This window comes from Electrophorus electricus, chromosome 6 (genome assembly GCF_013358815.1).
Source record: "Electrophorus electricus isolate fEleEle1 chromosome 6, fEleEle1.pri, whole genome shotgun sequence".
NCBI lineage: Eukaryota > Metazoa > Chordata > Actinopteri > Gymnotiformes > Gymnotidae > Electrophorus > Electrophorus electricus.
In genome coordinates, this window is record NC_049540.1 from 20,339,475 (window position 1) to 20,350,827 (window position 11,353).

The 11,353-nt window shown below is 40.7% G+C and overlaps 2 protein-coding genes across 3 annotated transcripts; one reads left to right on the plus strand and one right to left on the minus strand.

Moving 5' to 3' along the window:
- The first annotated feature begins 3,294 nt into the window (after positions 1-3,294).
- Positions 3,295-4,855, plus strand: tmsb (thymosin, beta). 2 transcript variants are annotated; one of them, XM_027000146.2, is made up of 3 exons: positions 3,295-3,366; positions 3,857-3,967; positions 4,596-4,855. In XM_027000146.2, exons 2-3 carry the CDS (start codon positions 3,868-3,870, stop codon positions 4,628-4,630), a joined length of 135 nt encoding a protein of 44 aa, XP_026855947.1. In that variant the 5' UTR covers positions 3,295-3,366; positions 3,857-3,867; the 3' UTR covers positions 4,631-4,855. The 2 variants fall into 2 exon arrangements, with proteins under 2 accessions (XP_026855947.1, XP_035383314.1); XM_035527421.1 differs by lacking the exon at positions 3,295-3,366 and having other exon boundaries at positions 3,835-3,967.
- Positions 4,856-7,622: 2,767 nt separating this feature from the next.
- On the minus strand, positions 7,623-10,304 carry eif4ebp3 (eukaryotic translation initiation factor 4E binding protein 3). The gene is made up of 3 exons (XM_027000131.2): positions 9,960-10,304; positions 8,712-8,879; positions 7,623-8,121 (listed from the first exon to the last, which is right to left on the minus strand). The coding sequence occupies exons 1-3, from the start codon at positions 10,090-10,092 to the stop codon at positions 8,090-8,092; spliced, it is 333 nt and encodes a 110-aa protein (XP_026855932.1). The 5' UTR covers positions 10,093-10,304; the 3' UTR covers positions 7,623-8,089.
- Between the last annotated feature and the right edge of the window lie 1,049 nt (positions 10,305-11,353).

Sequence of the window (11,353 nt, forward strand, 5' to 3'; positions counted from 1 at the left end):
CAGCCAGGTGCTGCTTGAAGCTGAGACACATCTGGATCAACACCCTCAAACACCAGGAGAAAGGCACGACATCGCATGTGGTTATGCACATACAGCTGAACAGTAGTCCACAAACCACGTGTGCAGTCGATGACAAGAACCACAGAAATTAAGTAATTAAGATCCATTTACTACGGGTATCAGAATGTAGTTTTACATATAATCACACAGACTCTTTCTCACACAGAATGCAGTTAATAGAGTTGTTGTTTTTTTTTTTTTTTTTAAAGAAACATGTGTAGGAAGCCACCCCTACTGCCATTTCTTCAGGCCATGACTGTGGGCAGTAATGAAATGACCAGAATCAGAGCGCTGACTGCAAGGGGTTTCATAGGAACTTCATACCAGGAACTCCTAGGTGGTGGCGCCACTGAGCGCCTTCTTTAAGTAAATTATGATGGTTTAATACACGGCCCTTCGGGACCATCGACGATGTCCTCCATTCCTCCCACACCAAGGAATGAGTCGCTCTACGTGGACAGTTAACGTGTGCAAAATTGCCCTGAACGCCTGCATACTTTAGACAATGAAGCCAGGAGAGTTTGACAAATAAAGCATTTTTAAAACAATTATATCTTTTGTTAGCTTAGAGAAAACATTAAGTGAGTTTGTAAGTAAACAGAAGAGCCATAAACCTAAAGTTATAAATGTAAGGATTTGTGCAGAAACAATTTATGGATAGTACAGAATAAAATTGACTTGAGTGTTAATTGACACACCAATTTTTTAAACGTTCCTCGTGTATATATAAATCAAAGTAATCACTAGTAATGAAGCTTTCCGTGCAGATATGCACACCTAAAATATAATATCCCTTAAATATGATGGCGTGTGCTTAATAAGGCAAATAAATACCTAATTACACGTCACATGTTTCCTAAGTTGGCTGAGAATTGAGGTGTGACAGGCCTCTTTTCTCGGGAGACAGAGTAAATCAGAGTCTTGTTTGGGGCATTAAACGCTTGGCCGGCTTTGAAGGGATCCCCGGACGACCCTCTTGACGACAGTGATTAATACCGTGTGGATGAAGTGATAAGCGCGATGTCCAGGGACGGAGGCGGGGGAGTGCGTGTGGAGTGGACTTTGACAAGGGGGAACGGCGCTTTGCTCTGCCGCACACAGCTGCGACGCGTCAAGTGGCTTCTGCTTCAAGGAGCGAGAAAAGAGAGGGACGTGATCGGAGGAGGGGAATTTCTCTGCAGAATGTCAAATGTGACCAGGGGTTTCTTTTTTCCCTTCCCCACCGAGGTCTGAAGGCATTTGTCGTTACTCATAGACCGCGATGTATTTACTGCTTTTCTTTTACTGTCGAGGTAAAATGATGGAAGCTGTTAAGAAATTCAACAGTCAAGTTGATTCGTTTGGTGTCATTTCAGTCCAGTGTTGTGGCGCAAGGTTTAAGATAGATTTGGGTTGATGCTCTAATTTAGGCCTGATAGAGACTGGTAAAATGGTCAATGAGAGCAGTCTGAGTGTGGCTGACTAGTGCATAGTGAGTAATATGAATCACTGTACTATAACAATAACTACAAGTACTCAGTGTAAAGTGTGTTCGAACCTAGTGCAACATGAAAGCTCCAGAGCGCCCTCTAACGGTCAAACATGTTCAGCGTTATCTGATGGACAGACATTTTACACGTTCCCTTGTTTTTGATTACTGTTGTATTCTTGGCTTATAATTGAAATAAGTCTAGCTAACTGAGTGTAAAGAAGTATTTATGCTGGCATGTAGAAGTTTTCCAAGCATCACCATCCTTTTTACAAAACGACATGAGCCACTATCTCTATTATACATTTACCGTGCATACATTTACCATACACTCTTATCTAGAGCAGCCTTTTAAAATTTACACTGAACTAAATTAGAATTTGAGTCATCAAACTCACTAACTGTATGTAAATTTCTGTTTCAGCCCAGTGCGTCTATAATTCCCCAGTGATATGACTGATATGAGAGCAAAGGCTTCACACCCCTTCCAGTGCACCCAGAACCTGCAGGGGCAAAGTACCTCATCAACACGGGCTCCCCAGTTAGATACTCCCTGAACATAGGGCAGAGGTTACGCCTACCGCTGTTACATCTGCCTTCAGAGGAACCCTCCAGAACACATGGTCAAAGAACACAGCATAAAGCAGCAGTAGTGTGTTTGTGTGTAGTTATGAGCAAAGCTTCCTGTATTCCTTGTGCACTGAGTCCATCTGGTGGTTGCATATTGGGAAGGGGAATTTTTTTTTTTTGTGTGTGCAAACTGAAATTGCGCATTATAGAACTGCTAAACAGTGGCCAACATTACACAGGCACATAACAGGCGTCACGCTACGTTTTCTTGGATTATCTGACTTACAAAACTGACATTAGTCTAAAATGTTGAATGAAAGGGGGGGGGGGGGGATGTAACACATTCATTCGAAAATAAAGGATTTAGAATATTTTATATAAACCTCAGCATGCCCTGGTGTGCTTTAAAATATAAATCTGCTACCAGCAGTCCAGGCTAAAAAAAAGGCTAATTTTGTCTCATCTCAACTAGCAGCTTTCAACTCAAGACAGTCGGTGTGATGAGCCATTGCCAAGCACGGGTGAGATCAGACCGCACCCTGAGGCCTGACCTCTGCAGGGTCAGCTGGGTGGAACTGATGCTTGCAGCCACCTCCTCCTTGCATGGGAGGGTGTGCGACGCAGCTGTTCTCAACCAGCATGTGTTAGTCTGTGCGTCTCTGTGCATGGTGAATGCAGCTGGCACAAACCACACCCTTATCCTTCATGTCTCAGAGCCATTGTCCAGACCTGAAAGTGCAACTGTGTACTGGTCATCACACATGCTTTCTCACCAACAAAAATACATTCAGTTGGCATTTATGATTCTATTGTTGGAATCTATCATTAGAAGTGTTTGGATCCCAGAGAAATCAAATTTTTATTTAGAATAATTTGATATTAATAAAAATTTGTTGTTTAGTGATGTTTACACTACTATTTTAAATATAATTAGCTCTGTGATAGTCCTTACACAAGACATTTGCCATTTAACCTTTACTGAAGTTTTTAAATCCCAGCCTTGGATGTTTTGTGTCCTTTGTTTCGTTATCAGGTTCCAAATGTAACCCAATATAGCCTTTCTGTCCTACATAGTTATCAAACTTACATTTTAAAACTTCAAAACCATTTTTCAGTTCCATGAATATTTGATGCAATCAGGGAAGGGTGGCGATACGGACAAGCTCAGGGCTGGACTGATGGAAAACCCCCTCCCCGGCCGTCACACTCACACGCGTCTCAGTAACCGACTGTGGCTCGGCTGTCTTCTCTGGCACACCCGGAATCCGGTAAGACACTGGGTTATGCTATTATGTGCATGCATTTGGGATTTTTCAAATATTGCACTGATTTTAGATCAGTAATAATGGGTAAAGCAGAAGTGGGGAGAGATAATACAATGGAAGCCTGAAGACATAGCTGGGAAAAAGATGTAGAAAAGAAGAACAAAAAAAGTAACGAATGAAGGAAAAGAGTGGCCGAGCCAGCTGTACATAGCCCTACCCGTGACCTACTCAACACATACATCTTGTGTCGTACCAGCTAGTTCCACTTACCATTTCTTCATTTGTTCATTTGTTTAATGGGGCTACATTGTCCAGTCACTGCATAATTAGAAATATGGACTAAGCAATAATCACAGCATATCCTATTTAAGACTTTTTTGGACACACAAAAAAAAAACAATGTTCTTTTAATTAGACAAATTAAGTAGAATAACTTAGAGTGTGACTGTGTTATTGTATGGATAATAGATGTAATAAATATGAAAATGTTGAGAGTCAACAGTTATGGCTGACAAACCCAGCATGATGGAAATCACAAGCTTTGACAAGACGAAACTGAAGAAGACAGAAACCCGGGAGAAGAATCCTTTGCCCACTAAGGAAAGTGAGTGTCAAAATTCATTACAGTCTAATCACATTTCCAGGCTTCTCTCTTCCTTTGGGCTATTTGTGTAAGGTAGCCACATGACACAGCTTGTTTAACTTTGACTTGTTTAACTTTGACATTGAACTAAAAGATCAATGTTAGAATAAAGTGATTTGTTAAAGAGTCATAAGAGTTACTAAAACCATTAACAAAAACTCATTTTAGAGTCATTTAGAAATACCTGGAAGGTAACACCAAAAAGATATAAATATACAAAGCAATTAAACAAGACTGCTGTCTCTTCTGCTCCCCAACGGTGTTACTTAAATCTAATCAGCTCTACAATAACACTCTACAGACTGGAAGGGTAGAGCGGACACATCTGTGGCCCACTTCAGATGCAATCACTATGAAATCGGCTTACTCCAGCCAGCTGCCTACCTCCTTATGCTGTCTCCTGATACTAATGTAACTCAATACGGACACCCATTTGGTGATACCACCCCCCCCCACCCCCCCAGCAAAAAAAAAGACCCCATGTCGCCTTGCCTGCACAGAATCAAATTAATCTGGTTCTGTTCCTTCTAGTGCCAGTGTGTGAGAATGCGACATGGCCTTGTTAAACAGTGCATGTGTGATTTTGCAGCCATCGAGCAGGAGAGGAGACAAACCTCAGCATGAGCATCAGATGAACGGATATTAATGTCTCAAAGAAGACAGAAGAGACAAAGGACAGAGACGGGATGTCCATGAAGACAGAGCCTGAAAAAGCTTTATATTAGTTATGACTGACTTGATTACACCAAATTCACTGGGGGGGCGGGGGATGTTTGGATTTTGTTTTATATGTTTTTTGTTGAATTTGTGATTTGGAATGGAATGTATTAAAAGTGTCAGAAATGTGAAGCAGCCTGGATTAATCATTCAGATTTTGACAATGATAAGGGATCTAGCATAAGTGATATAACCTATAATATAAAAAATAAATCCTACTCTATTTGTTTAAATACATATCAAATTGCAGAGCTAAAACACATGCCTACACTTGTAATGTTGCATTCACAACCCCATCATAACAGAGATGGAACTAGCCCCACTAACTTAACAGGGCTAAATGGAGATGGCAGCTAACCCTTTTGGTCAACTAATTTTGAAGATTTCTTGAAAGCTGAGCTTCATGTGTTGTCTGGCAAGTAAACAACACTGTACACTGTGTAAGTGTTATACCTGCACTTCATAAATTAGAACACATTGGTCAAATATGGGCATGAAGAAAACAATATATAGTAATAAGAGTGAGTAGCTACATGATAATTGAGTTCTGGAAAAAAAAAGTACTAGGCCTCTCCATTGGTAATTCACACTATACTGCAATGTTTTCCTAGACACCCTGAATAACTAGGTAAATTCCACCCTTTTATAAATTGCATAACTGTAATAAATGTTTGTTGGAAAATATAGTGAAGTAAAAAGTGAAATACTTGCAGTGGAGTAAAAGTAAACACTTAATTATGTAATTGTGCATTTGTACCCTTACGTTCTTAAAATCATGATCTATTCATATACAAAATACAAATACTTTCAAAATCTAAAAATAGATAAGCCAAAAAAAAAAGAGTGATTATAACATAATTCAATTCTTTGTGGTTAAAGGAGAGATCTCACTCATTTATACAAGCTAATCACATAACCAGTCATTTAAAAACCAGTGTGAATATATAGGTCAGACTTGTTCTGACAAGGGTCATAGTTTGTACCTTTTTGTGTGTGTGGGAGTGAAATGTGACTGAGATTTGTGTGGGGCTGCTAAATTCCTGCAGGTGACACACTCGCATGCTACTAAAGGGGAACCGTCAAAATTTGCATGTTCCCACACACCAGCCAGAGCTTTGAACACACCCATACTGTATAAGCGAGGCACTGGTAAGTCCACCGCATACTAGAAGTGAATTAAATTCCTGACCAGAATTCCTGAATTTGTTGATATAAAATTAACTTGGCTCTAATGCTGTAATCCTGTGGACGTTTACAAAACCTATCCCCTTGGTAATGAACTTATATAGTGGGCGGCTGAATACAATTGACCCTACTAAAAAAAAAGCACATCTTACAGGATCTTATCTTACTGGGTGTTATAGTTTTTTAGTTTTTGTTTTCCCTCTTTGCAGTTCACATTGATGTCACTAAAGCTGACAACAAAACATCACATGAGCGTGATTCATGGCACAGAAACCTGCTGTGGGATGCAGGACTGAAGTCATGAAACATGCGATAAGATTAACCAAAGCAACAGGTGCTTCTGATCCCAGCTCATATTCCCAAGACACTTATCATAGAAGAAAGACTCTGCAGCTGGCATTGTACTACTTTACAGCACCCTGCAGGAAGAAACATGCTTATACAAGCCTATATTCAGGCAGTTCATTCAAATAACAAAACAAGGCATTTTGAATATCACTGCTGTGAAACATGACAGGGTCAAAGGTGAACTCTTTAAATGGGACACGTGGTAAACAGCACAGATAAGGGAATGTTTAGAACAGAGACTGGAGTAAAGATGAAATACATGTGGAAAGTCATAAAACGCAGACAATTTAACATAGCCAGAAATGAAGAAAGCATAAATAATGTACTAGAAAAAAATGGGGCAAGCTAAAGACCATCTTAAAGGAAAACTCTCCAGCCCAAAAGCTTGCTCAGACCACTGAAGGATACTCACTGCCCTTGTGGTGTTCCTATGTTTCTAAGTAGCTGCAGGCTGTTCCCAGAACAGGACAGGGAGTGTTTTGGTGGACACAGTGCCCTTTCTCCCTCTCTCAGCTGCCTGCTTAGGCTAGGAAAGACCAGTCCAGAACCATGAGTTCTGAGGAAGAAATGTACTGGAGAAGGGAACAAGAACTGATGCATATCTGTTGCTGCACATATTGAGAACACACATTTGTTCATCTCAGTTATTTATCTTCCATTTGAGATAAGGCCATGTTGTTTTAAGCCATGTCGGTTCTACCCTGGCATCCAGGTAGAACTAGGTAAAAAGGGAAAAAAACTGGGTGAAGTCAGAAAACAGCTTCCAAAATAAAACACAAACACACACTCACCCCAGGATCCAACTCCAGGCACTCAAGAAACATCATGTTCCGATATCCTCAGCCAAACACTGTAATTGTACACACTGTACACTCTACCTGCAAATGATACACACTCTTCAACATGGCCTCTGCTTCACAGATCAAGCAATGCAGAGTTCTAATGAGAACGCGGCCATATAATGCTGGTGTGAGTCAGTCATTGTATAGTTGCTGCTGCTTCTCACACTTTTCCTTCAGGCGGCAAAAAAAAAAAAAAAAAAAAAAAAAAAAAAAAAAAAAAAAAAAAAAAAAGGGCTGCTTTGGGAATACATATTGTAGGTCATGGCGAAAACAGTATATTTATTACAAAAAAAAAAAAAAAAAGAAAAAAAACACGCATACCTTGTGAAAACAACCAAGCACTGTTCCAGACATGTTACATTACATCCTTAGGGGATCGCGGGAACCACATAAGCAGTCTAGTCTTCGTTGGAGGGAAAGAACACTTTATGCTTTACAAACAGGTTTGTCATTAATGACAGCATTCAAAAGCCACACCCCTCACTCATTTTAAACAATGAAATAAGAGTAAAATGACAAATTCAGACAGTTAAGTTTTGGTTTTATTTGGTTGTCATCCTGTTCCATGTAACTGAACAAAAAATGTTTAAATTAAAGTTCAGTACAAGGAACTGTCTTAACTGACCTTAATAGGTTACTTCTCACCTTCAAACACTGAAGAACATGTACAAAGAAATGTTACATTGGCACAATTGCAGGTCATTATAAAATGTTGATTTCATATAAATTTGGCAACCTTTCAGATGAGTAAAGTGGAGGGTTCAGCAAGATACCTCCCAATAACTGAGGCTACTCAGTTACTTAAAAACAAATGTTCACCAAACTCAAAATACTACTCCTTGACCCCCTTATGCATTTCATTGTTCAGAAATGCTTTTTTTAATGAAACATGGAGTCTTTAGAAAAGGAGGAATCCTTCGTTTCTTGGATCGGGAGCGCTGGCAGAAAAATCCGCAACAGACGATTTCTCCATAGGAGTTGCATCACAGGTTCAGATGTCCATCACGAACTGGCTGTCATCAGCTATGGCAGAAAGAATGGGGGTGAATGAGTTCAAACACAAAGAGACTGACACACACAAAACAAAGCACCATTAGTCACACTCCACACGTGGTGTAAGGTACACAGCAACAAACCTCCCTCTGGTATGGGGGATTGGCATGCCAAGAGCAGATCAGACACATTTTTGTTTGCTTTCCTTGTTAAACAGTTGCACAGTCTCCTTCAAACATGACCTCGTAAAAAAAGGGAACAACAAACAGCAGCTGGTCGCTGTTGCCTCCAGTAGATTATGATTTTCTAATACCTCTACTTCAAAACTTACTTCAGCTGCAAGTATGGAATTTTTATTTCCATAGGAAGAGCAATTGAAAAGTCGACGCCAACATAGATTTAACATTTGCAGAAGCCCCCTACAGGATTTCACAGGCAAATGCTGTGGTTGTTTCCTCAAAAGTGAAAAAAGCCCGACACTCCAGAACGCATTCCTCAGGTTTTCCTAGAACCCCCTGCGTTTGGAAATGGACCGTGGGCTGTAGTTGCCAATCCATGTGTGAGGAGAATCAGGCGTGTGAAGATGTCAGAGAGGGAGAATGATAGGAGAGGAGCCTCACCAGAGAGCTCCTGGCAGTTCTCCTCCTGCCGCTCCTGCAAGCTGCCCAAAGGGTGCGCAGAGGGCATGGTGACCCCTGGAATGTGGGGGAGACAGCACGGTGGGGTCCGTGCAATTGGGGAGTTCCGGCACTCCAGAAGAAACTTCCTATCGTAGATGATTCTGGTTCCTGGAAGAAAGGTGCTTACATGGTTAGAAAGGCCAACCCACAGCAGGCTCTCCAAAACCGAGCCAAAGACTACTGGCAAGAGATCGCAAGATACTTGGCTTTGATTTACACCCTATCTTACACTGTGCTTCCAGTGCCCGGGCAGTGTGCAGTTTAAGAATACAGAAAAACATGTTACACAACATATGTGGCAAGATTGGGGAGTTAATTTAAAGGGGTGGGGGGGGGGAGAGGGGGAACCTGATTGGTGTGTTACACAGGAGAGAGCTTGAGTGCATTAAGTACAGGAAAGCACACGGTGATCCTGTGAATGTGCTCTGTGTTTTGCTCATGAAACACAACATGAGAGTTTACTGGTACCACTAGGGACCAGAGTGAGGACTACTGATCTAAAATCAGTCTCCACAATCAAAATAACTAATCTTTAGGAGGTAAGAAATCTTTAAGACACACATTTGAACCAATTAATCTTTTTTTATGCTACCCCACCTATGCAATCCTAGCTTAACTCCATCTTATCCACCTTTGTAGTGTTTGGAAACCCACAGTAGGCCTGCATTCATACTCTATACACAACGGTAAGGCTTCAAAACAGTAAACATGCGGCCTTGTTATTTGAAGCTGCACCTCTTTATATACACATAGGAAGGAAGTTCCTGTGCACAGTGCCTTGGAAGGGTCTCAGAATATAAGGACAGTTTACATGAGCAAGGTTACCCTCATCTTGATTTAGAAACAGCAGTTACAGCTTATTATCCTTATTACCATGCCAATGTGTTCAGACCCTGGCCTGACACTTGTACTCTGTGTAACAAGAATACTTTTGAGTGGTAGTGGTTTGTTTATTTATTCAACTGCCTCTGGCATCATTACTGCATACCAGCACTGTCTTGTGATTAGATATTAGATTTCTAGAGAATGTTGTGGGTCTGAGCACTTAGTGCACTAGCGTTTGAGGAGGCTCTCGACACTGTTTTTATTAAGAGATCCTATAGCCTATAGATGGTAGGTTGCAATAAAATGAAACGATTAACCTTGATTCTAAATATGAAGATTCATAAGAGCAAAACGCCGACTTACCTCCAGGGGTGGTTGAGAAGACTGTGCCTCCAGGAGTTTGACTGTAACATTCGGGCAGGGGAGACCAGTTTTTTGCGTCTGAGGCACGGCTAGGAATGGGGTAGCTTGATGACGCTTCGCAGGTAGTCGACATGACTAACCGTCAAGTTCGCGTAAGTAGTTACTTGAAGTTACAAAAAAAACAACACAACAGCTTCGAGCTTTTGATTCTTGAGCTATGTAGCCTACAAACTACTTTATACAATAGGACTTAAAGCTTTATCGTATTGTTGTGCCTTGACGGAAGACAAAGATCTACGAGCTCGTCGTCTTGCCAAAGCTCAGCAAAGCGCTCCACATGCGCACGTGTTATTGAAGCACGTTTAGGGGGAGGAGCCAAACATCGCGTCAAAACAGCGGGGGCTGACGCAATACCTGTAGGTGTCACGTGAAAGCTGCGCCTACATAACGGCCATATCTGCCCATTATACCTTCAGCTGGTTGAAAGTTTAATTTCTTTCAGTTCGTTAACATGAGTAACTATAACGAAACTGGCATTTTAAGTAAGACAGACACTGGTCAACAATGTTTTTGATTCCAAAAGAGTATTATGTATTTGTTTTCCACGCTGAATCCAAATGTGTTTTCATCAATTCTCAAATGTTGTTCCAGTATACTCGTATGTCATTGGCTATAGTATGGAAAAGTAAGGAACGTGGATTCCCTGTGTTGGCAGATGGGTGATCTTGAGGCCAAATAGGCTTATAGGCAAAAATCATTTTAGAAGTGCGTTTGCGCATAGTCCAAGTGTAATAACAGCTATATTTATGAACAAGCAATATATAATTAATGTGAAATTAAATTGCCGTCACCATACGAAACAAGCATTCTTAAAACGGATTTGAATTCAGCGAAGTACTGCAATGTCCACCTGTTCAAGTTTGCAAAGCAAAAAAAGGACGAACGTCTTTAAGAATAAATAACACCAACAGACAGAGTCGGTTCTTTCTGGGTCGTTTTACTTAGGAGGGGAGTACTTTGAACAAAACAGCTTACCTCGGTTAAACAAAGGTTCATCTTATCGAGGATGTTAGCAGTAGGATAGAAAAATAAGCAAATAATCGCAGTACCTGTTCATGTTTTTAAACCGCTTGAATTGTGAAACCAACTGATCACCATGTTAAAAGCTATGACTTCACAAATACATCGTTTAAAAACATTGTTTTCCTCGGAGCTGTAGTCAAAACTACATTTATAATAAAATGTCGTAATTTCCCCAAGGAATCCTTCCATGTTACTAATTTACATTGGCCTGTTCAGATCATTACTTGCAGATGTCCAGCCTAGCAACCCAGACTACAAACACAATGGATAAATTCCATAAATCAGTCTGAAGGGACTTAAATATTGTTACA

Bases quoted from the DNA above. Each gene is read 5' to 3' on its own strand.
- eif4ebp3 (XM_027000131.2), bottom strand. From the start codon at position 10,092: ATGTCGACTACCTGCGAAGCGTCATCAAGCTACCCCATTCCTAGCCGT. The intron at 8,880-9,959 runs GTAAGTCGGCGT...CCTTTCTTCCAG, and splicing joins CTTCTCAACCACCCCTGGAG to GAACCAGAATCATCTACGAT. The intron at 8,122-8,711 runs GTGAGGCTCCTC...TTTCTGCCATAG, and splicing joins GAACTGCCAGGAGCTCTCTG to CTGATGACAGCCAGTTCGTG.
- tmsb (XM_027000146.2), top strand. From the start codon at position 3,868: ATGGCTGACAAACCCAGCATGATGGAAATCACAAGCTTTGACAAGACG. The intron at 3,968-4,595 runs GTGAGTGTCAAA...GTGATTTTGCAG, and splicing joins TCCTTTGCCCACTAAGGAAA to CCATCGAGCAGGAGAGGAGA.